Source organism: Rhinopithecus roxellana, chromosome 4 (assembly GCF_007565055.1).
Source record: "Rhinopithecus roxellana isolate Shanxi Qingling chromosome 4, ASM756505v1, whole genome shotgun sequence".
NCBI lineage: Eukaryota > Metazoa > Chordata > Mammalia > Primates > Cercopithecidae > Rhinopithecus > Rhinopithecus roxellana.
In genome coordinates this window covers 42,836,156-42,862,949 of record NC_044552.1, presented here as the reverse complement: position 1 = coordinate 42,862,949, position 26,794 = coordinate 42,836,156, and the positions used below count along the sequence as shown (strand labels likewise).

At 35.4% G+C, this 26,794-nt stretch overlaps 1 protein-coding gene across 2 annotated transcripts in view; it reads right to left on the bottom strand.

Moving 5' to 3' along the window:
• The window catches only part of EYS (eyes shut homolog), a 1,930,870-nt gene that overhangs the window by 685,224 nt on the left and 1,218,852 nt on the right, over positions 1 to 26,794 (bottom strand). For both annotated transcript variants that reach the window (XM_030928557.1, XM_030928558.1), the window contains exon 26: positions 18,850 to 19,000. In XM_030928557.1, the coding sequence (XP_030784417.1) occupies positions 18,850 to 19,000 (151 nt within the window). The remainder of the gene's footprint in view (positions 1 to 18,849; positions 19,001 to 26,794) is intronic.

Below are 26,794 nucleotides of genomic sequence, written 5' to 3'. Positions count from 1 at the left end.
ATGTTTTGTAATTCTCATTTAGAAGTCTTTCACCTCTTCAGTGAGAATTACAGAACATCGTTTAAAACGCCACAAGTAAATAGCCACAATATCCCAGTTTGCAGACAATAAAGATTCTATACCAAGAAAACCCCATAGTGTTTGCCCTAAAGCTCTATTGCAGAGCTGCATTCCTAGATATTTTATTCTTTTTGTGGCTATTGTGAATGGGATTTCATTCTTGATTTGGATTTCAGCTTGGATATTGTTGTTGTATAGGACTGCTACTGATTTTTGTACATTGATTTTGTATCCTAAAATTTGGCCAAAGTTGTTTATAAGCTCATGGAGTTTTGGGGCAGAGACTATGAAGTTTTCTCAATATAGAATAATACTGTCTGAAAACAGGGATAGTTTGAATTCCTCTTTTCCTATTTGGATGTGTTTTATTTCTTTCTCTTGCCTAATTGCTCTGGCTAGGAATTCCAGTACTGTTGAATAGGAGTGGTGAGAGAGGGCATCCTTGTCTTGTGCCAGTTTTCAAGGGGATTATTTCCAACTTTAGCCCATTCAGTATGTACTGACTATGTATTTGTCATAGATGGCTCTTATTATTTTGAAGTATTGTCCTTCAAATGCCTAGTTTGTTGAGGGTTTTTAACAAGAAGGGAGGGAGGTGGATTTTATTGAAAGCCTTTTCATTATCTATTATGATTTCCATGTGGTTATTGTTAATTTTGTTTATGTGGTGAATCACTTTTATTGAATTGTGTATGTTAAACCAACCTTGCATTCTAGGGATGGAGCCTACTTGATCATGGTGGATTAGCTTTTTGATGTGCTGCTGAATTTGGTTTGCTAGTGTTTTGTTTAGAATTTTTGCATCTATGTTCATCAAGGATATTGGCCAAAGTTTTATTTTTATGTTGTGTCTCTTCCAGGTTTTGGCATCAAGATGATTTTGGCCTCATAGAATGAGTTAGGGAGAAACTCCCCCCACCCCCGATTTGTTCAAAGTAGCTTCAGTATTAATAGTACCAGTTCTTCCTTATACATCTGGTAGAATTTGGCTGTAAATTCATCTGGTCCCAGGTTATTTCTAGTTTGTAGGCTTTTTATTACTGATTCAATTTTGGAACTTGTTATTGGTCTGTTCAGGGATTCAATCTCTTCTCTGTTCAACCTTGTGTGGTTGTATGTTTCCAGGAATTTATCCATTTCTACTATGTTGTCTAGTTCGCATGCTTAGAGGTGTTCACAATAGTCTCTGATGGTTTTTTGTATTTCTGTGGGTTCAGTGGCAATGTCCCCTTTGTCATTTCTTTTTGCGTTTATTTGGATCTTCTGTTTTTCTTCATTAGTCTAGCTAGCAGTCTATCTATCATATTAATTCCTTCAAAGAGCAAGCTCCTGAATTCATTGATCTTTTGTGTTTTATTTGCATCTCAATTCCCTTCAGTTTAGCTCTGATTTGGTTTATTTCTTGTCTTCTGCTAGCCTTGGGGTTGGTTTGCTCTTGTTTCTCTAGTTCCTCTAATTTTGATGTTAGGCTGTTTATTTGAAGTCTTCCTAACTTTTCGATGTAAATGTTTAGTGCTATAAGTTTCCCTTAGAACACTGCTTTGGCTATTTCCAGAGATTCTGGAATGTTGTATCGTTTTTCCCATTAGTTTCAAAGAATTTCTTATTTTCTGACTTAATTTTATTATTTACCCAGAATTCATTCAGGAGCAGGTTGTTTGATTTCTATGTAATTTTATGGTTTTGAGTGTGTGTGTGTTTTTTTTAATCATTGGTTTCTATTTTTATTGTGCTATATTCTGAGAGCATGATTGGAACACTTTTGGGTTTTTAGAAATTGAGAATTGTTTTATACCTGATTGTGTGGGTAATTTTAGAGTATGTGGCATGTACAGATCAGAAGAATGCCTATTCTGTTGGTTTTGGGTGAAGAGTTCTATAATATGTTTATCAGGTCCATTTGCTCAAGTTGAGTTGAGATCCCAAATATCTGGTTATCTGATTATTATGCCGACTTGTTTGTGTGGCTGCTTTATAGCATCACTGGTCTGTGTACTTGTGTTTTTTTTTTTTTTTTTTTTTTTTTTTGTAGTGGCCAGGAATGGTTTTTCCTTTCTATATTTAGCCCTCCCTTCAGGACTTCTTGTAAGATAGGTCTGGTGGTAACAAATTCTCTTAGCATTTGATTAGCTGAAAGGGGTCTTATTTCTCCTTTCCTTATGAAGCTTAGTTTGGCTGAAAATGAAACTCTTGGTTGAAAATTATTTTCTGTGAGAATGCTGAATATATGCCCCCAATATCTTCTGGTTTGCAAGGTTTCTGCTGACAAGTCTGCTGTTAGCCTGACAGGGTATCCTCTGTGGGTAACCTGCCCCTACTCTTTAGCTGCCTTTAACATTTTTTCTTTCATCTCCACACTGAAGAATCTGATGACTATGTGTCTTGGGGATGGTATTCTTGGGGATGGTGTAGTATTTTGCAGGGGTTATCTGCATTTTCTGATTTGAATGTTGACCTCTCCAGTAAGGTTGGGGAAATTTTCATGGATGATATACTGAAATGTGATTTCCAAGTTGCTTGGCTGTTAACCTTCTTTTTCAGGGACACCAATGAGTTACAGATTTGGTCTCTTTACATAATCCTGTATTTGTCAGAGTTTTTGTTCATTCTTTATTGTTTTTCCTTTATTTTTCTCTAACTTATTTTGGAGAGGCAGTATTTAAGCTCTGAGATTATTTCTTCAGCTTGGTCAATGCTGAGGTTAATACTTGTGATTGCATTATGAAATTTTTCTAGTGTGTTTTTCTGCCCCATAAGATCAGTTGGTTCTTTCTTATAATGGCCATTTTGTCTACCAGCTCCTGTATTGTTTTACTGTAATCCTTGGATTTATTTGATTGGATTTTGACTCTCTCCTGTATGTTGATCATCTTTATTCCTATCCATATTCTTAATTATATTTCTGACATTTCAGCCATTTTAGCTTGGTTGAGAATCATTGCTAGGGAGCTATTGTGGTTGTTCGGAGGTAAGAAGACACTCTGGTTTTTTGAGTTTCCAGAGTTATTGTGCTGTTTTTTCCTTATTTGTTTGGGATTATGTTCTTTCGATCTTTGAAGCTGCTGTCCTTTGGATGGATTTTATTGTTGTTGTTTTATTCTTTGAGGGGTTGATTATGGTACAGGTGTGCTTGGTTGAATGGCTTCACTTCTAATCCACTCCTGGCTCTTGGAGGAGCCCTCTCTGATTACTGTCTCCATGCACACATTTCTTTTGTTATGGCCCACAAGGCTCCCTCAGGCAGGAGCTGCGGTTGGCAGACAAGCTGTATCGTCAGGTTCGCCCTAATCTGCTGTCTGTGTGCTTCCTGTGAAACAGAGGATAGTGCCTGCTTGGGGAGTTTAGGTGGAATTGGGACCACTGGGTTGGAAGCTCTAGTAGGTGTGGCCTGTCTAGCAAGGAGAGGTTGGTGCCGGTGGAGTTGCCTGCTCTGTCATCTGGGTGTTTCCTGTGCCCTTTGGCAAATTCAGGAAGAAGTAGGACTGCTGAGCCAGAAGCTCTAGCAGGTATGGCTCACCTGGCTATCAGCAGGAGGGTAGGGTGGAGCATCTGGGTTCCTCCAGGGACAAAAGAAGTCTATGCCTGTCAGCTAAGTTCCCGTACAAGCAGGACTGCTGGACCAGAAGCTCTAGAAGGCTTTTCCCACCTGGCTATCAGTGGTGGAGGTGGGTGGGTCATGCACCCTGCTATCCGTGTTTCCTGGGACAATAGAAGCTGTGCTGTCCAGCTGAGTTTTCACAGAAGCAGGACCACAGCGTCAGAAGCTCTAATAGGCATTACCTGCCTGGCTACCAGCAGCTGGGGTCTGTGGGAATGCCTGCCCTGCCAAGTGCTTCTGGCTGCACCCTCCAGTTGAGTTCACACAGAAGCAAGACCACTGGGCTGGAAACTCTAGCAAGCGTTGCCTACCTGGCTACTAGAGGCAGGGATGGTAAAATGGCTGGCCTAGTTCAGGCTAAAGGGAGACAACTGGGCTGAAAGATGGTGCCAAATCCCCTCTGGTAGGGTTGATGGGGGGTATGGGAGGGTGGAGGTGTGGGGGATGGGGGATGAGTGGTGTGGGGGTAGGGGGTGGGGCTTGGAGCAATCTAACTAATCCAAGGCACCACAACTATGGCCTCTGTTGGGTCTATGGCACCAGTGCTGGTAGGCTTTGGGGACCAAAGCTTGTAGAGGTCCCCTTGGACTTGAGAATTACCTCTGCTTAACATCCAAGTGGTTCTCTGCTTCAGTCTTGAAGGCTGGTGGGTGTGGGGTGGGTGCAGAGGAGCTAGGGGATTCTCCCTATCCCAGTCTTGCACAGTTCCCTGTGGAGAGCATGAATGCCCCTGGGCACTCTCACTTATTCACCCTTTCCCGTGTTGGAGAGGTTTTCCTAGCTCCATGCTGAGCCCAGATAGGCGGGTGCCCAGCTTTGCTCTTCTCTGCTTCCTGTGTTCCCCTTCTGCTTTAATTGGTCCCAACTCGTTTCTCAGATGATCAGCCTTACAGGGCCAGTGTTCACTGACCCTTTGTTTCCTGTCCGTGAGAATGGCATCAAGAGCTGCTGCTAGTCTCCCATCTTAGCTTATGCTTTTATGTTCGGGAGAAATCTAGGACCCTGAAGCTGCCAAAAGGTAAAGTAGTCCCAGCTAAGCATACAGAAAGGTAACATGGAGAGAATGAGAGAGACAGAGAGGGGAAGAGAGCCGGCAGGCTAGTCAGTCTTCTTTTCCAACTGTCTTTGCTGAGACACAAAGGTCATTTTGGACATTTCATTCCTAAAAGATTCCAAGTGGAGCAACAAAGAGTTCTCTTCACTGACTCTTAGCAAAATTGCAGAACTGTGAGGAAATAAATGATATCTGTTATTTTTAAGTACTAAGGTTTTGGAGTTAATTTGTTACAAAGCAATACATAAATATCTTAATCAGAAATTAACACTTAAAATGGGTTACTTAATACTTCAGATGTCCTTATGAAAATACAAAATATATTTTGTTAATTATTGTATGGATAAGTATTTTCCAGTCCTGTGGTCATTTAGAAAGATTTTCCAATGAAGTATAAGAATATGTATGGCAAACAAAGAATGACTTTTGGTATGCAACCTCATTTGTCATTTTTTTCATCCACTTTACAGAAGAAGCTGTCACTTGACTATATCACAATGCTGATTATTATTGCTGCCATCAGAGTGTTATATGTTAGCCTCAAAATTAACTCTTCATTGAAAACATGAGTTAAAGGGCTTAAGGATAGTGTGAGATTTTTCCAGACTAAATGAAAGGGCAGTAATAACTATTTTATGCCTCTTGGCTAATATATGTTTGCATGTTGGACAGAGTTTAACCTAGGCTTGCTTTCTTTGTAATATACCACATGCAGGTGAGGGTGTGGGGTAGGAGATATGGCACATACTATTTACCTACCAGAGTCTTCAGGTGCTTACAACAAACCTGAAGACAGTTGAAGAGCCAAATTGACTTAAGACAGTTTGTAAAAAGAGGGAATTCTGGCCAATGGTAGTAAGAATGAGGAGTAAAGGAGAGGTTTGATTATTATAGATTATTTTCTCTACTTTGTATTAACAGGTTTTTTAGAGAAGGACAAAGGAAAGGAGACAGATAAAAGCAAAGATATAATTGAAAGTTTAAAACATGATACATTCTGTATAAGGCTCTATGATATACACTCTCAAATAACAGAAATGATACCAAATCAATGCAAGAGTATCCTTTTGTCAACAATTGTGTTTTCTTTCATTTTCACCAGTGAGCCTAATGCAAACTAAATTCTATTCCACTGAAATTAATACAATCCAAAAATAAAAGTTTATTAAATATCCTGCCGTTCAATAAAAAATTGTGAGTCCTTCTAGAGGCAGATATAAACCATGGAGATTAAAAAGCAAAATAAGAATGATCTATCATTTTGAGGAGTATGTACCATAGTGGAAGAGGACAGAAGACAACGTGATGATTGCAGTAAAAATAAGATAATATTTGCTAAAATAGACACAAATACAGGTTTCTGTGGAATCCTGTTTAGGGGAAGTTAACTCAGACTTCATTGTCAGGGAAACCTTCCTTGAGGAACTGGAGGGCAGGACAACAGGAGCTTCCTGGGGGCAATTAGAGATGGTCTTCTAGGTAGAGACAAGAACTCACACCAAAGGTACAGACAAAATGGGGTCTGGGGACAGGGACCTGGAACTACAACCCTGAGGATAAATACCCAGGCAAATGAAGGACTGGGGAAAAGTTCGTGTTAGCAAACTGGAATAAAAGGAGGCTAAAGAATTTGAACGAAGTCAATGATATAAGATCTTAGAAACTTCTCTGTCTGCTCCATACATACTAGAATTCCAATAATTTCTAGAAGGTATGTGAGGGGCCTGAGCTATTTTGTTTTCTGAGAGGTGCCTTTAGAATTCTGAGCTCTCTCTAGGATAATCAATTCCCTCTCATTGCTTCCCTACAGCTAACCCATCAGACATTGTCTCTGGGATGAAGTCATTGCCTCAGGGAAATGTCAACCTGATTTCCCCACAGGCACTTTACACTAATTGGTACAAACGTTGATTTGTCACTTGAGGCTTACAACAAACCTCAAATATATATAATAAAATATATATATTTTAAAGTGAATTTATCATCTGTTCTCATTGACTTGCTTCCTTTCCTATATTTTCTATCTCAGGGTAGGTTTCCTCAGCTACATAATCAGCCCAGAATAGAAACCTGGCTGATATCCTTAACTATACCCACTACCTCTCCTTAAAACATGACCCTGAGAAGGAAGAGAAAGGCTTTGTGAATATTTTCATTAATGCATAAGATCCAGGAAAATGGAGATTATTCAACAGTGAATCCCCAACACAGAATAATGCCTGGCACATAGTGGATACTCTCTAGCTGGATGGATGGATGGATGGATGGATGAATAGATAGATAGATAGATAGATAGATAGATAGATAGATAGATAGATAGATAGATATGCTGGATTAATAAATGAGTGAATTTCTCATTTATTTTTCTCAGCTCTTATCTCATTAAAAAAAAGCATACTAATGAATTAAGATGTTTTTCAGAATATGAACTGATTCAAAAGGAGAGTCCATAGACAGGGAATCCAAAGAAACATATTAGGATTTTTAAATTTGTTATAATACTAAATACTTTTAAAACTTTGTTTAAAGCAGACATTGCATTAAAAGTCACTCAAAGTAGACCCAAAACGATGGTTTGGTAAAAGGTATTTGACTTTGTTATTTGGAGTGAGGCAGTATAGCGTATGTTTTAAACGTGTGGGTTTGAATTTTAGCCCTTGTATTCAATGACTGCGTAACTAAAGTCAGGCCATTCAGCCTCTGTGTGCCTCAATTCCATTATGTGTGAAATGGAGATACTAATATTACTTACTGCAAAGAGTTATTTAAAACATTGACATAGTAAATGTGAAGTACTTATAAGAGTATTTACCAAAGGGAATGTGCTTAATAACTATTAACTACTATTAGAAGGACAATAATTTTATTTAAAAAGGCATTTTGTAAAGTTGTGTTTTTGTGTTTTAGTTGTTTTTTTTTTTTTTTAAATGAACAAATGATCTTCCAAAATGATCTTACATGGTTGAAACATGAGACCCGGTCTCTCCGTTGTGGTCTAATAACAAAGCAAGTGAGATTTATAATAAAGTGGTTCCTAGAGCTATGCTGACTGGGTTCAAATCCTCATTCCATCACTGACTAGTTGTATAGGCTTGAGCAAATTGCTTGTTCTTGCTGTGCTTCAATTTCCTCAGCTGTAAAATGGGTAAGTGCCCATCTACTGGGTGCTTGTAAGGATTAAATTAGCTAATATTTGTAATGAACTTACAGCTGACTCTAGCCAAACAAACAAACAAACAAACAAAAAAAAGCTACATGCTCCAGAATGCCTGCTTACTTGTTGAATAAATGAGTGCATGAATGTCCCTTAATGTTGTATACATGACGTGTTTCCTCCCTTTAATAATAAAGACTAATGGATAAAGTGTCAAAGCCTGAGCAACAGTTAACAGACAACATCAGTGACAGTGAAGAATAAGATTTCATGGAAGTATGAAAGTAAATATTTGTTTTCTTATTCTAGAAAGGTAGACAAGTTACACTGTCTTAAATACCAGGAGGCTGAATATTCATTATTCTGTTTTCCTAAGTAATATAAAAAATAAAACATGGTGAGAATTTTAGAAAACCAAAATGATAATTATTTTTAAACTAAATATTTTAAAAAATATTAATATTTAGCATATGAACTAGGATCAAATGCTTCATAACATGAGCTTCTATTTATGCACCACAGTCAATTTCTAAACTTTTATTTCCAGAATGGAGTATACAGGACTAGAAATAACTTCAAAATTATTTTTTTATGTTTGATTAGCACAGAGTAGAATGAAATATCAATGCTGGGGGGAAACTTAACATAATAGTAAAGGATAACAGTTATTAAATATTTAATGTGCAATATCTTAATCATTCTTCCTAAAACCTTAAGAAGGTAGAGTGTCTATTTTGCAGGTAAAGAAAAAGCCCAAGCAAGGATAAGTGGCTTGCCCAAGTCACCATGGCAATGAATTGAGGGAGCTAGAATTCCAACTCCAGATCTACAATTTTTAATCCCACATCTCTACTGGCCCTTTTGAATTAGCACTTATAGTGACATTACTGAGTTCATAAGAAAGCACTATTGCACATCATGCAGAAAATGGAGCATATCTCAAAAACCTTAAGTTGACAAAGTCTTAGCCTTAAGAGGATTGGTTTTTAATTATCAGAAAGCTAGTTTTGTCATATCATGCCCTGTAACTAGATACTGTTCAGTTTCTGTCTTTGAAGGAGCCAATGTAGTTACTGATAAAGGCAGTTTTAATAACTTCAGATTATGTAATATATTACAATTGACTTTACAAAGTATTTTTATCTTTATGGATTATGCTGAAAATTCTCTGAATTCATGCTTCACATATTTTTTCAGGTCCCAGCTTCCTTAAATTTTACATTATGATTTTCTTATGTGAGATCATTCACCTGGGGTTTCTGTTCTGTAGCCTTTGGCTAAATTAGCCTTAAGTCCTTAAATTTCACTAGAAAACTATCTCCCAAATTAATAGCCCCAAAGCACTTAAGCCAAAAATTGATTTTACTTTACTCGCTGTTGAGTTACGTAGACCACACTGCAAAACTAAACAAGTTTTTTAAATTGTGATCTATATTACTAGAATTCACTAACTAACATAAACCAGATTATTTCTTGCTTTACTTTACCTCTTTTTCCCTAACCACTTGCAAGGGAATATTGACGGGCTTTGATTTTGATAAATCTATTAACATAGAAAAAAGTGAATATATATTCATTTGTCTCTATTTTCTTCTGTAAATTGATTTCATAGTTTAAACTATAGACCTGAGGTGTGTTAAATTGCATTGTTTTGTTGATTTGTTTTTGTTAGTTTTAAAATGAAAAGCCTTTGAGATCTTTTACAATTAAATGAAAATTTAGGCAGAACAGAAGGAACACCAGATGGGAGTCTCTCAAGAAGTGTCCTCAGGGATATCACATGAAAGTGAGGTGATCCTAGGTGAGCAGAACACAATAGAATTTGTGACTGAAATAATATCTTAATACAGAGAATGTGCAATTTATATGCTAAGGAAATGGTATGTGACATATATATGTACATATGCCTACATATATATGCATAGAATCATCTTGAACTGGAATAAACTTAAAAAACTAAGGTAGACCAACTTCATCATTTATGGAAGAGTAGCTTAGGGGAAAGAGATTTCAAGTAATGGGTAACAATGTCACAAAACTCATTACTTTTTGGCAGAGGAATGACTAAAAATCAGGTGTCCTTGTTTCAAGTCTGGTATTTTTTCTATCAACCCAAACTGTGTCTGGGAAAAGAATATAAATTTATTAAAATATAGATTTTCCCCCATGTAGCAATGTTTGCTGATTTGCAACTTTAAATGTTTTAATTCCAGGCAGAGTTATAGAGCATTACATTATAGATATCATTCTCCTTGAGGGTAAAGAGTTTGGCTTGAGTACCAAAAGGTTATGAAGAATGCTTAATAACTGTATGCTTGAAACAACCACTTGTAAAAATGAATGTAAATATATTAATTTGTTTTTGGGATTTCAATAATCACCTCATGTATAATAGCTGGAGGAAACTACTTGGCCCTTTATCTGGTTTCTTTTCATTTATAGCCTCATCACTTTTCAAACTCAATACTGATGCTGCTCAAAGCTGAATGATGTACTGACATTTTTCACAGAAAAATAAGTTTCAGAAATCTTCAGTATCCCCATACTACTAATTTTAGTAAAACATTACTATTTTATACACTTTATGTGAAATGTAAAGTCAGACACAATTTTCCCATATTGCCTCACAAAATTATAAAACCAAAACTATTTGAATAGCTAAATAGAAACAAGTCCACAAAGTCTTAAAATTGAAGTTGGAATATTTAACTTAATGTAATTACTGGTATGAATCTGGTAAAATTAAATTGCTATACACCAAATAATTTTAGCACTGATTGTCATAATACAGACACTTTAAAAAATAAAGATTACGGCCAGGCAGGGTGGCTTATGCCTATAACCCCAGCACTTTGGGAGGCTGAGGTGGGTGGATCATGAAGTCAGGAGGAGTTCGAGACCAGTCTTGCAACTATGGCGAAACCCTGTCTCTATTAAAAATAAAAAAATTAGCCAGGAGTGGTAGCAGGTGCCTGTAATCCCAGCCACTCAGGAGGCTGAGGCGGGAGAATTGATTGAACCCAGGAGGCAGAGGTTGCAGTGACCCAAGATCGTGCCACTGCACTCCAGCCTGGGTGACAGAGCAAGATTCCATCCTTCATCTCAGGAAAAAAAAAAAAAGAAAAGATTACAATAAAGATATTACATATATAACACTCACAGGTGTATATGCATACAGATATATAATGGATATGAGGATATGAGTATTTTAAAGACTAGTAATAAAATGAGCATGCATGTACTCTCTACCTAGTTAGTATAAGGCATTATGAGCAATGGTGATACCTGCTTTGAGCCTTAAAAACTACTCTTTGATCTCACTTCCATTCTTATGTGGTTATCCCTGTACTGATTTCTGAGTTTGCTAGTCCTTTATTTCTTTATAATCTACCAAATATACATACATACATATATATACACATACACACAAAAATATATCAGAGATTACATATTGTTTAGGTTCTCCTATTTGGGGAATTTATATAATGGGGATATTTGTTTATGACTTTCTTTTTTTCTCTTCCACGTTACTTTTTTGAGATGTAGTTGTGTTGATGTGTACAGGTGAGAGTCACTGATTTTCACTACTGCATATGTTTTTGGTGTATACAGTATACATACTGCTGTAAGTGGATGTTATTGTTGTTTTTACTTTTTATATTACAAAGATTTTTCTTATGAACCTTCCAGTACCATGTCTCCTTATATATACATCAAATAATTTCACCTAAACAGGAAAATTTTGTTGTTTTGGATATGTACATCTTCAACTTTTTAAGTGATGCCAGATGGCTTTTTAATGCAGATTTAGAAAAACTATATATGTATTAAACTTTTCCTTGCAGTTGCAATTTGTATACTTATCAGTTAACAGTGAGTAAATTCATCTAAAATGTCCCCCTTTTGTCAGGGCAAAGTATTAGTTCTTAAAAGAATACAGATGGTGTTCCTTTACTCATCAACATAGGCTTAACTAGATGTGGTCATCTCTTTTATAAGTGTATCAATAATATCCATATCAAAGAATCCAATGGATGCCTTTCAGCCTTTATTCTATTTTGTTTTTTTGATTTTTAGTTTAAGTGTTAGCCCTTATTCTTCCTGGACTTCACTGTAGCAAGACTGAACAGCCCCTCCTCCTCAAAACTTTGTTCCTCTGGCTTTAATGATAATAATTTTCTCGACTGTGTACTTGCCCCTCTGCCTATTGTTCTGCCTGATATTGAATTACTTTCTTGACTTTGTTCTGGGCCTTCCTATCTCATTCTCTTCACTCTCTCCTGAGGTTGTTATGTCATCTGGCCTCACGTGTTTAAATACTACAGCCTGAGAACTTCCTGAATCATGAATATAAGTGTGAACTTGGTAACTTTCCCTACAAGCCTAAGAAACACCTCAAACTTAAAAGTGTCCAAACTAATTATCTTGTCATTCTCCCCTAAATATTTTCTTCTCAATCTTCCCCATCTTACTGATGACCCTCACCTCCATTTAGTTGCTTAATCCAGAAGTCTGAGGCTGACGCTTGACATCTCCTTCTCACATCTTCATAGGTTTATATGTGCAAACATACAATTTATTTCTGCATTTTCTAATAAGATTAAATAATTAGGGTGATATAAATACAGTGGTACATCTAAACCAGAGAGTGCTTGAATAGAGGAAACTATGATTAAATGAATGGAGGCTGTTTCAAACTAGAAGCACAAACAAATGGAGAGATCAAACAGAGGTCCAAAGGATGTTGAAAACACACAGATTAATAGAGAGTCTTGAGTGCAGACAGATTCAGGGACAGGTCCTTCCAGATTACTGGCACTCAAGAGTTTTCTAAGGAAAGGAAGATATAGATGCAGAGCTGAAAAAAACATGCATCAGAGTAAAAAATGGAAGAGTGGTAGGTGGGAAAAAGTGGAGTGGTGGGAAAAGAGGTTTCCTTCTGTTGGAGGAGTCAGTTTCTGCTGCTCCAGGGAGTGGAGTCCAATCCATGGTGTATTATTGTCTCACTAAGAAAGGCAAGGCCTGGCTGGGCAAGGTGGCTCATGCTTGTAATCCTAGCTATTTGGGAGGCTGAGGTGGATGGATCACTTGAGCTCCAGAGTTTGAGATAAGCCTGGGCAACATGGAGAAACCCATATCTACAAAAATAAAAATTAAATTAAAATAGCAGGGCATGGTGGTATGTGCCTGTAGTCCCAGCTACTAGGGGGGCTGAGGTGGGAAGATTGTTTGAGCCCAGGAGGTCGAGGCTGCAGTGAGCCAAGATTGCACCACTGCACTTCAGCCTGGGTGACAAAAGTGAGAACCTGCCTCAAAACAAACAAACAAACAAACAAAACAAGGCGGGTCCTCATGTAGGAATAAATTGTAAATTGAAAAGGAGTCTTATACATGCAAGGAATGGGAAATAATTCTTATTGGATGAGTCTGCATCTGATAATGGGTTGACTTGTGATTAAGTGCTCTCAGCAGAACAGATACCAGATGCCTGAGTCCAAATGGTAGTCCAGCAGAATAAGCAGATGGGTGAATGAATGAATCATTTACCACATAACCTCTAGAAGAAGCAATGGATCATAAAACATGCCAGTGAAACCTTGATGTCTCTATTACTTTGCTTATGTTTATCAGAGGTTTGGGCTTATTTTCACCAGTAAGTGGACCCCTATAAATGGCTCTTTAAGAGACATATTTATTGTGCAGTGATTCTCTTTTTACACATTGTTGGACAGAAAATGAGGACAGGGTAATGATTAACTTTTATCCCTGTAATTTACAAAACTCAAAAGTGTTGAATGTTGTTAACTTTCTTGATTTCTTCAACGAAGTGTTTTAATTTTTTCTAATTATTTAATGTCCACTAGAAAAGTGTCTTTGAAGAGCTCAAAAAGGTTGGCAAGCATTCTTTTATAGAATATCAAACACATTTAGTGAGGTGCCATTAGATACATACAATGTCTCCAACTTGATAAGCTGGGACAAGTAATATAAGCAACCCACGTTTTCTACAGTAACTGAAGTGGTTTCTGTTTTCTTTTGTTCTCCAGGAATCTCTCACAAATCCTTAAAGAGAATCCTGTTTTTATGTTTTAGACTATTAATTAAATAGTAATTTATTTTGACTAAACGATTTTGATGGCTAGTGATTGACAGGCCTTTTTATAAAAGTGAATGTAGAAAACTAATTATTGACTTTGTAAGTCAATGTCTTGAACACACATGAAGTGCATAACACTTATCTGCTTTACCAGTGTCTTTATTTCTAAATGGAATCGCTAGAAAGTTTTAAAAAATAAATTATTAAACTTATTTACTATGTTGAAGTTATAAATTAATTTGAAAATTAAGATGAATGTTTAGATTTTTGGAGTCAGTCACTAATTCTTCAAATATAATAGTCCATGCCATCACACATCCGTTTTTAATCCTAGTGACTTACTACATCTGAAAAAAAGATAGCATCTTTCTACATTTTCTAATATCAACTTCTGCATATATAAAAAGATATAATTGATTAACAATATTTATTTCTTGCCATAATTATTTTATTTCCTCTCATATTTAGCGAAGAGAATAACTGGTACCATCTTCATTTACTAGGAATTAAGATTTGGCATCCTTAACTAACTTGGACCCAAAAGCAAGAGTCCATGCACTGAAAAGTGTAAGCAATTAAAGAACTACCAAGGAAAGTGTTTTTCTACCACCAGAGAGAGGGCATTTACTCTCAGACCTTGAAAGTTATCATCATTTATGGTCATCAGGGGAAGCAGAGTTTTTCACACCCCAGGCACAAAATTGAAAGTGTCTAACTGTTTCATTCTCTTCTCACATACTGAGCTCTGGGTTATTTTGTTAAAGGAAGCATTAAACAACCTGTCAGCACACATACATTGGATTAGGGACTTTTATCATATGGAGGGGCTCTGGCCAGTTCAGGAAGACATTATTGGAAACTTAGAGGTGAGAGCATAAATGTAACTGAACACTTTTTGGCTCAAGGAATCAACTATCGTTCTTTTCCTTAGTATTTTATATTACAAACCTGTTGTTTTTAATTTTCTGAGCACTAACAACCCACTGTGCTTAAACAACTGTTAATCAGAACACAATGTGTAGATAGTTAGAGCTTGCATGATGCTTAGATATTCAGAGGAGTTGTATTGCCCAGAAACAGGTTCAGAAGGCTGAATTTCTTATCTTTCTTTTCCTGATTCATCACATGAGTTCTCTTTAAGTTCTCTTTAAGTTTTATCATCTAGATACCTTTTATTTTTTGAGCCGGAGTCTCGCTCTGTCACCCAGACTGGAGTGCAGTGGTGCGATCTCGGCTCACTGCAAGCTCCGCCTCCCGGGTTCACGCCATTCTCCTGCCTCAGCCTCCCGAGTAGTTGGGACTACAGGCACCTACCACCAATCCTGGCTAATTTTTTGCATTTTTAGTAGAGAGGGGGGTTTCACCGTGTTAGCCAGGATAGTCTCGATCTCCTGACCTCGTGATCTGCCCGCCTCGCCCTCCCAAAGTGCTGGGATTACAGGCGTGAGCCACTGAGCCTGGCCTATCATCTAGATACATTTTATAGTTTGTATCAGTCATCTGGTATATAGCAATATAAGTGTATGTCTCACATATTCTAGCACACACACATACACACATAGTTACTGTGACACTGTAACAGTATAAGAAAATAATAAAAAAAGCAATGAGGGGCTGACATAAAATCTTTCAACTACAGCATATTTAACAAGGAGGGAAAACCTGCTTAGCTGGCTGCCTTTTTAATTTCAAGGTAAATTTATTGGTCCAAATACTGAATGGTCCTCCAAATTTGATTATAACAAATGTCCAGATGCCTTACATCACAGGATGAATGTCAAGATTTTTAGTGAGATAATCCTTTAGTAAAGGCCTATGTTTCAGATAAGGTTTTAGGAGAAAAAGTCTTTAGAAATATAGTCAATTGCTTTTATCATCTCTCTGAAATTTCAAAACTCTGTCCTCCATTACATAACAACCTCTCTGCCTTATTAACAAGCTTCTAGAGAAATAACCTAAAACCACTCTGTTGCTTCTTCCAGCTCATTTATTCTTCCTCACAATATTACAATTTGATTTTTGTTAACATTTTTCTCCAGAAACTGGTGGTTGACCTTTTGTAACATTGGTGTTCAACAGATGCTTCTTTTGGAAACTATTTCTATCTTTGGTTCTTGTGACATTTTTTTCCTTTGTCTACTGCCAGCCTCTCTATTCCTTAACTAATTTGGCGTGTACCTTTCTTAGCCTAGTTCTTGATTGCTGATTCCCAATTCTCAGCCCTCTTTTATCTTAATCTTCAAAATCAATTCAATCAGTTATTGTGGCTTCCACTATCTCCTGTGCAGACTCCTACAGCCATATGTTAATGATCTCTTGTGAACCGAAGGTCCGTATTTCAAATGACTCGTGCATCACAACATTCCACTAATATATTCAGCAGGAACACACAATGGACTGATGGATTTGTGGTGATGGCAAGCCAGTTGTTAAAGATTTGAAAATCACTTCTGCCCCAAAGCGACTGTATTAGTCTGTTCTCACATTGCTAATAAAGACATACCCAAGACTGGATAATTTATAAAGGAAAGAGGTTTAATTGACTCACAGTTCCACATGACTAGTGAGGCCTCACAATCACAGTGGAAGGCAAATGTGGAGAAAAGTCATGTCTTACATGACATCAGGCAAGAGCTTGTGCAGAGGAACCCCCATTTATAAAACCATCAGATCTCCTGAGACTTATTCACTAACAGGAGAACAGTATGCGGGAAACTACCCTCATGATTCAATTATCTCCACCTGGCCCCACCCTTGACACATGGAGATTATCACAACTCAAGGTGAGATTTAGGTAGGGACACAGCCAAAGCATATCACCAACTCAAATGCAATGATGAACCTGCCATTTTCCCTATAAATAATCCTAGATTCATTCCCCATTTTGAGAATGGGACTATAAATTCTATGGTTACATAAGCCAACCTGGTCATTAAAATTCCAAACTTTCTATATTTTTTCAACCAATAATTATTTTTAAGTTCAATAGCATTCATAGTTATTCTCCCGCCCTTATTGCCAAAATATCTTTTTTGTTTAATTATTCTGAATAAACCTGACTTTGCCATTTCTTACAATGTAGTCCTAACCCCTCCAGTTGTACACTTCAGTTGCTATCAGAGTGAATATAGCATGATGACAATTCCTACCCAAACTTCTTAAGTGGCTCCCCCATTTAAGAAGTATGTAATATATAGTATGGCATCAATATGTAAATATATACTATTTTGCATTTTACATAGGATTCATTATTCTCTGGCTCCCACTCACCTATCCAAAATCAAGTTTTCTTTCTGCTTACTTCATATCAAACTCCCGCGTCTACATAATAATAAATTATGTCTACTCCACCTTCCCCTCCCTCAGGCCCTTCCATTACCTAAGCTTGTGTATATATAATATTGCCTCTGTCTGCAATGATAGCCTACATATTATTTACCAGGCAGACACTTGATCTTTCTTCAAATCTCTAATTACACACTCCCCTACTTCTTCAGGGAGATCAGAAGACACCTTTTTCTATCTTTCTATTTGCTTCTGCATGTGTTTATAATAAAGTAAATGCTCAGCTATATTTATATTCAGATGTAGCTAACTGAGTCTTGAGAAATTATATTCAATTAATGTCTGCTCAATTAAATTTGGTTTCATATTAAAATTTATCTTTCATTTGGAAAAATTATAGTTATGAAAGAAGAGGACAAATGTAAATTATTAAAAGTTATATTTATGTTTCTTTCATTCTTTAACTGAGATCTCTATTTAAAAGCTGTTCATTGAGCTCCAACTATGTGACAGGAACTGTCCTTGCCTTGGTGTATAAAAAAGTAAACAAAACATATTTTTTTACTATTATGGAGCTTAGAGAATGGTTTTATTTATGAAAAAGTCAATGAAGCACATTCATGTTATAGAAAAAATCACATATCTGTTTAATGATCAATAAATATACTGCTAATGGAGTAAATCTGAATCTATATCTCTGCATGTTTACAGATACAGAATTATCTTATTTCATTAAAAGCATATGTATCACATCAAATATGCTCGTGAATTTTGTTTTATGTATATTTTTGTTTTATTTTATCTTGTATATTATGGAGTCATGATATTTATAGTGAATAGATGTATGTGTATCAATTTGCATTATTTGTGGGACTTTGAAACAATAGCATTTTATATTTCTAATAATATAAAAATAGTATGTTCAAATAGGTAAAGCACAATGGTAAATATAATAAGGGAAAAGATTAATAAATGTAATAAGCTACTGGTATACTTAACAATCTTAAATTTTTAAAGCAATTTGCTGCAATGACATGAAATGGAACCAAATAATAGCATTTAAGTCAGCTTTCAAGCTATTTTCCTAAAATATAGCTTAATAACGAAGACAATAAGCTAATTATCTAAACAGAAATTTAGAGAGTGGGATGGCATGTGCACAAAATTCTGTAATAAACATTTTCACGTTTTAGCAATCTCATATAAAACAGAGACTGGGGATGGTCTTCCAATTCCATTTCTCATAGCATATTTTTGGTGTGTTATTAAGGAAATCCATTGAAATATCCAGTGAAAATCACTATCTTAGTGGTGTATGAATCATGCATGCTAAATCGTATTAAGAAATGTAATACACATACTATAGCCATAAGATGGAAAAACAAACTGACATTGGAGCAATTTTTAAATGAGAACAGTAAACTTCCATTATACTTTGGTATGATAGATAAAAATGTATGTTAGATGTTAGTAGAATCACTCAAAAACTTTTTTGAAACCATGCAGATGACCCCACTAGCCAGAAAATATTTCCAAAGATTTTCTTTTTCATTTTTCAATATGATGACATAATTAATATTTTAAAACATCTATAGAAATACCTGGATTTTCCCATGAAGGTCTGGAAATCCACCAATAAAGACAGATCCTGATTTCGGTAGGGGTTTTCCAAGTACATGATTGATAGAGTTGCATGTTTGTGTATTCCTGCCTAGAATAGTCAGTTCAGCTTTACATGGATCCAAATCTTGCCTGTAACCATTTAAGAAAGAAATGTATGGTTTTATCATGAGTCATATAAACATTTGTATGATGAATTAATTAAGCTATTATCAAAAGAATAATTTAAGTAAACAGATTATTTCACAATAAAACAAAGCCAGAAGTAGATTAATCTGTTATACATTAGAAATCCTTAATGCTTTAAGTACATAAATACAAAGTTACAGTTTGACAAAACAACAAATTATAGCAATCAACTAATGAAATAAATAAATCCTGATAAACAGATCTTTCTCAATTGTAACTGAAACAATTATGGATTATAATATTCCATTTTAGCTTTTTACATTGTTAAATGTTCTGTATGAGTAAAAAATATTAAAAATAATCAAATTTCAATGTAGTCATACAATGTATAGTACATATTTAGGTGGAAAATAGATATATTCCAGACAGTAATTAGTTGTAGAAATATAAATTATATCAACAAGCAAAGCACGGAAAAATTAACAAATGAATAAATCAAATATAACCTAATCAGGAAGATCAGAGTAATAATTTCCATATGCCCATTCTTTTAGAAAGATGAAAAAGACAAAATACTTTATCAATACTTTAACATGTAGATATGCATGTGTCATTTACTCTAGCCACATGTTTAACTAACTGTTTATTTCAGAGGTTGACAAACTATACTCTTAGGCAAATCTTGCCTGCCATCTCTAAGTAAATAAAGTTTAATTGGCACACAGCCACATGTTTATTTACATATAGTCTATGGGTTTTTTAATAACAGAATTGAATAATTGAAACAAGACTTTTTGTCCCAAAAGGCCAAAAATATTTACAATCTAACCCTTATAGAAAAAGTTGGTAGATCCACTACCTATTCGCCAAGCAAGCTTTATCATAATCCTTTTCAAAATAATAGTACACATGTAATAAAAGATAACCTACATAGCATCCAACTATCAATGTCTTTCTATTCCATGAATATGTGACATTCTGGTTTTCATATATTTATACTGAATTATGGCATACATAATAAAGAGGGTAAAGGATAAAGCTGTATAAAATGTTATATTGTGAACATATTTAAGTAACCACTACCTAGGACAAAAGGCACAAAATTACAACCTAGACCACCCCAACCCAACATACACACACATGCATACATATGCACACACACACACACATATTCACTCTCTCTCTCACAACTCCTCTATCTTAATTCAACATCATGTTTTTGAGATATATATTTTTGAATTGAATAGTTTATTTATTTTCAAGATATATAATCAGACACTTTACAAATTATTCTAATGTTGGTATACTGTGAAATTTTAAATGTTTGAGCTATGAATAGTGCTGCTATAGACCTGCTTGTATGTATTGTTTCATGTGCAGAAATGTGCATTTCTGTTGAGCATTTAACAAAAAAGTACTTAGAGTTCTACGTTCAGTATATGTGCTCTACTGCTTATATATTTTGCAAGGATTTTCTTTTTACTTTTGGTGTCTTACAATTTTACTTTTTTAATGGTGCTTTGTAATAATCAGTAGTTTTTCATCTTAATTTATATGAATTGATCAATCTTTTCCTTAATAATTAGTATTTTGCTGTTGTTCCTGACTTACTCCATTTTTGAAAACATGTTTTACTATTGACATTTAGATCTACAATCCACCTGAGATTGGTTTTTATATAGTCCCAAGTATGTATCAGTTTTTATTTTTTCTTTATGGAAATCCAATTGACTCCGTAACATGGAGAATGGAAGAAAACTATCCATTCTCCACTGTTCTACAGTATCGCTTCTGTCATAAATCGTCCCCACATATATGTAGGTGTGTTTCTAGACTCTCTTTTCTGTTCCACTGGTCAATTTTTTCTGTCTTTGTACCAATATATCAATGTCTTAAGACTTACTCTAAAAGTACAGTATTTAATACACAGTAGAGTAAGCCATCCTACTTCATTTTTTCCCCTTAACATTGTTTTGGCTGTAAGGTGTGTGTATGTGTGTGTGTGTGTGTGTGTGTGTGTGTATGTGGGTGTGTGTGCATGCATGGGTGTGTGTGTGCGTGTGTGTTCGTGGGCTCTTTCTCTTTTATTGGTTCATGTTTCTACTTTTGTGTCAGTATTACACTGACTGATACTGATACTGCCTAATGCTAACACTTTGTAAGTCTAGATATTTTCTATAGTAAATTATTTTACTTTGCTCAGTTTTTTTTAATTGAGACAATTAAATATCCTTTTCTTTCTCTCTTAAGTGTGATGAATTATGTTTGCTGGGTTTCAAAACTTTGGGTGTATTCTTGGAGTAAGTTTAACTTGGTTATGACATAATGGCTTTCTTATATAATGCTGGATTCACTTTTCCATCTATTAAGGAATTTTTACATGCAGTTAATAAGGGATAGACCTTTCAATTTCTTTTAATATTTTTTATTATACTTTAAGTTCTAGGGTACGTGTGCACAATGTACACGTTTGTTACATATGTATACATGTGCCATGTTGGTGTGCTGCATCCATTAACTCGTCATTTACATTAGGTATATCTCCTAATGCTATCCCTCTCCCCGCCCCCCACCCCACGACAGGCCCCAATGTGTGATGTTCCGCTTCCTGTGTCCAAGTGTTCTTATTGTTCAATTCCCACCTATGAGTGAGAACATGCGGTGTTTGTTTTTTTGTACTTGTGATAGTTTGCTGAGAATGATGGTTTCCAGCTGCATCCATGTCCCTACAAAGGACATGAACTCATCATTTTTTATGGCTGCATAGTATTCCATGGTGTATATGTGCCACATTTTCTTAATCCAGTCTGTCATTGATGGACATTTGGGTTGGTTCCAAGTCTTTGCTATTGTGAATAATGCCGCAGTAAACATATGTGTGCACGTGTCTTTATAGCAGCATGATTTATAATCCTTTGGGTATATACCCAGTAATGGCATGGCTGGGTCAAATGGTATTTCTAGTTCTAGATCCTTGAGGAATTGCCACACTGTCTTCCACAATGGTTCAACTAGTATACAGTCCCACCAACAGTGTGAAAGTGTTCCTATTTCTCCACATCCTCTCCAGCACCTGTTGTTTCCTGACTTTTTAATGATCGCCATTCTAACTGGAGATGGTATCTCATTGTGGTTTTGATTTACATTTGTCTGATGTCCAGTGATGATGAGCACTTTTTCATGTGTCTGTTGGCTGCAAAAATGTCTTCTTTTAGAGAACTGTCTGTTCACATCCTTTGCCCACTTGTTGAAGGGGTTTTTTTTTTTTTTCTTGTAAATTTGGTTGAGTTCTTTGTAGATTCTGGATATTAGCCCTTTGTCAGATGAATGGATTGCCAAATTTTTCTCCCATTCTGTAGGTTGCCTGTTCACTTTGATGGTAGTTTCTTTTATTGTGCAGAAGTTCTTTAGTTTAATTAGATCCCATTTGTCAATTTTGACTTTTGTTGCCATTGCTTTTGGTGTTTTAGATATGAAGGCCTTGCCCATGCCTATGTCCTGAATGGTATTGCCTAGGTTTTCTTCTAGGGTTTTTATGGTTTTAGGTCTAACATTTAAGTCTTTAATCCATCTTGAATTAATTTTTGTATAACGTGTAAGGAAGTGATCCAGTTTCAGCTTTCTACATATGGCTAGCCAGGTTTCCCAGCACCATTTGTTAAATAGGGAATCCTTTCCCCATTTCTTGCTTTTGTCAGGTTTGACAAATATCAGATAGTTGTAGATGTGTGGTATTATTTCTGCAGGCTCTATTCTGTTCCTTTGGTCTATATCTCTGTTTTGGTTTCTCTACCATGTTGTTTTGGTTACCGTAGCCTTGTAGTATAGTTTGAAATCAGGTAGTGTGATGCCTCCAGCTTTGTTCTTTTGGCTTAGGATTGACTTGGCAATGCAGGTTCTTTTTTTGGTTCCATATGAACTTTAAAGTAGTTGTTTCCAGTTCTGTGAAGAAAGTCACTGGTAACTTGATGGGGATGGCACTGAATCTATAAATTACCTTGGGCAGTATGGCCATTTTCACAATATTGATTCTTCCTATCCATGAGCATGTAATGTTCTTCCATGTGTTTGTATCCTCTTTTATTTCCTTGAGCAGTGGTTTGTAGTTCTCCTTAAAGAGGTCCTTCACATCCTTTGTAAGTTAGATTCCTAGGTATTTTATTCTCTTTGAGTGAACTCATGATTGGGTTCTCTGCTTGTCTGTTACTGGTGTATAAGAATGCTTGTGATTTTTACACATCAATTTTGTATCTTGAGACTTTGCTGAAGTTGCTTATCAGCTTAAGGAGATTTTGGGCTGAGACAATGGGGTTTTCTAAATATACAATCATGTCATCTGTAAACAGGGACAATTTGACTTCCTCTTTTCCTAATTGAATACCCTTTATTTCTTTCTCCTGCCTGATTGCCCTTGCCAGAACTTCCAAGACTATGTTGAATAGGAGTGGTGAGAGAGGGCATCCCTGTCTTGTGCCAGTTTTCAAAGGGAATGCTTCCAGTTTTTGCCCATTCAGTATGATATTGGCTGTGGGTTTGTCATAAACAGCTCTTATTATTTTTAGATGTGTACAATCAATACCTAATTTATTGAGCGTTTTTAGCATGAAGAGCTGTTGAATTGTGTCAAAGGCCTTTTCTGCATCTATTGAGATAATCATGTGGTTTTTGTCTTTGGTTCTGTTTCTATGCTGGATTCCGTTTATTGATTTGCATATGTTGAACCAGCCTTGCATCCCAGGGATGAAGCCCACTTGATCATGGTGGATAAGCTTTTTGATGTGCTGCTGGATTCAGTTTGCCAATTTTTTAAATATTATTATTATTACTATTATACTTTAAGTTCTAGGGTACATGTGCATAACGTGCAGGTATTTTATGCCAGTATTTTATTGAGGATTTTTGCATCGATGTTCATCAGGGATATTAGTTTAAAATTCTCTTTTTTTGTTGTGTCTCTGCCAGACTTTGATATCAGGATGATGCTGGCCTCATAAAATGAGTTAAGGTGGATTCCCTCTTTTTCTATTGATTGGAATAGCTTCAGAAGGAATGGTACCAGCTCCTCCTTGTGGCTCTGGTAGAATTCGTCTGTGAATCCGTCTGGTCCCGGACTTTTTTTGGTTGGTAGTCTATTAATTATTGCCTCAATTTCAGAGCCTGTTATTGGTCTATTCAGAAATTCAACTTCTTCTTGGATTAGCCTTGGGAGGGCGTATGTGTCGAGGAATTTGTCCATTTCTTCTAGATTTTCTAGTTGATTTGCGCAGAGGTGTTTATAGTATTCTCTGATGGTAGTTTGTATTTCCGTGGGATTGGTGGAGATATCTCCTTTATTATTTTTTATTGCATCTATTTGATTCTTCTTTCTTTTCTTCTTTATTAGTCTTGCTAGCAATCCTTGTACTGCTCTGGCAAAATTTTAGTGTCAAGGCTATGCTTTCCTCACATTCAGAAAGACTGTGTTACATTGATGTTATATCTACCTTTTATGTATGATAGAATTCACTGGTATAGCCTACTGGGCCTGAAAGTTTCTTTGCATTTTCTTTGTGGAGTTGATAAATATGGATTACATGTATTTAGTTGACATAAATTATCTATGATCATGTCTATTTTGTCACATGGTATTTTTTTCTAGGAATTTTTAATCTAAAATTTCAAAGTTATTGGCAAAAATGTTTCATAATTTCCTTTCGTTATATTGGTATTTGTTTTGGAACCCCCATGTCTGCCATTTTTTTGTATGATATTTGGCTAATTGTGTCCTTCTTAATTTTGTTTTGTAAATCAATGTTGGTAGAAAGCAGAAAATATCCAAGAACACACTTTTGGCACTGTTCATATTCTCCATTCTCTGTTTTCTGCTTCATTAACTTCTGTTCTTTATGATTTCCTTCCTTTAACTTTCTCTGTGCTTAATTTACTCTTTGGTTTCTAGGGTTTTTAATCTAACATGCACTTTCAGGATAGAAAATTTGTTCTAAGCATAAATTTAGCTGTATTCAACAAGTTCTATTTTTCACTGTTATCTGTTCAAAATATTTTCTAATTTCCTTTGTGATTTTTTTCTTTGGCCTCAATACCATTTAGAATTGCATTGTCAAATTCACAAATATACAGGTATTTTTCTGGTCATTTTTTATATTCTAATTTCAGCTCAAAACATTTGAGCTAAAATTTGTCCAGAAAATATTATCCTTTAACTTTTAATAATTGTATAGGTTTTTAATAATAGGTATTGAAGATAGTTGCCAGGAAAGGCCAGGTAACTGCTGAACACCATAAAGCTGTGGTTGACCTACACTGATATTATTTGCATGTTATCACATTATTACACAGCAAGTTTCAAACTTGAACATGTGTTAGGAGACAGAAGGAGAGGCATTAAATAGGTCAATCCTGTAAATGATTCTCTTTTAATTCTTTGAAATATATTGACTCAGGCTGCATAGCCCGGCATGTGGTCAATTTTAATATTTCCGTGACACTGGAAAGTCTGTTGTTGGGTGAAGTGGTCTTGATATGTGAATATTGTCAGGTTTTACATGCACACACACACACACACCCCACAAATAAACACACATTCCAACACATCTATCCAGGTTTATAATACATTTAGAATAAATATAATGAAACAGTGAAATCGTGTCTATGATGTATGCACCTTTTTTCTTCTTGAGAAAATATTTACACATATTCTTCACATCCTCTTATCTATATCATAATATAAATCTCATAGACCTAAGACCAGGTATGGTCATGCAGCCAACTTTGGGGCTTTGATAAAGAAAGCTTTGACAGTTTTTTGAGAATATCAGTGATATTCCCTATTTTAAGAATATGGGAGGAAACAATTGTTCAACATTTTTAGAAACCACTAGATATTCTTGGATTCTGTATTTAGAAGCAAACTAGAAGCTTTCTGGGTTAATTACTTCTTACAATTAAACTGTTAAAAATATCTGAGGGAGAATATAGCTTCCAGGAAGCTATTCATTAAATGATAAAAATTAAAAAGCACAACTGCTTTAATAATTCTCCAAAATTTAATGTTTGGAAAAAGAGTTTGTACTGTTTTATGATATCAAAATAGCAATAATAATTATTCACTAACACTTTGCTCATGAACTCATTTCTTATAAATGAAACACATTAATATATCAAACATATTTATTTGATCTTTGGTTATGACAACTGAAAGACTAACATAAAACAATATATATGAACTGTATGTTTTCTTTCCTTACTATACAAGCAATATAAACTCATTATAAAATTTTTAAAAAATAAACAAATTTACCCAACATCCATACTTGGCTTTTATAATCATATCAATTATTATACCAATTGACCTAAAATATAAGATAATGACTATATATCTGGATTTATTTTCTAGTTTTCACCATTTTCTCTTATATGACTATATCACTATTTAAGTGAATCCCATTATTGGATATTTAGTTTATTTTTTGAAATTTAGAATCACACCACAATTATGTAGTAAGTAATACTCGAGAAGTCATCTCACTCTTGTTTAGTTATTTTCTCATAAGGAGAATTTATTCACTAGAGGTGAATTGTTGAATCAAATTATAAGCAATTTTAATGAATTATCATCAAATTTCTGGCCTCCTCTGCAAACTTTGTACCTTTTCATCTAACACCTACAATTATATAAGCCAATTCCTTGAAATAAATCTTTTAATATAAGTTTTCTGTTAGTTCTGTTTCTCTGGTATGACTCTGGCTGAGATTTTGGTACATGGAGTATGGAGAGTATCAAGATGACTGAATTTT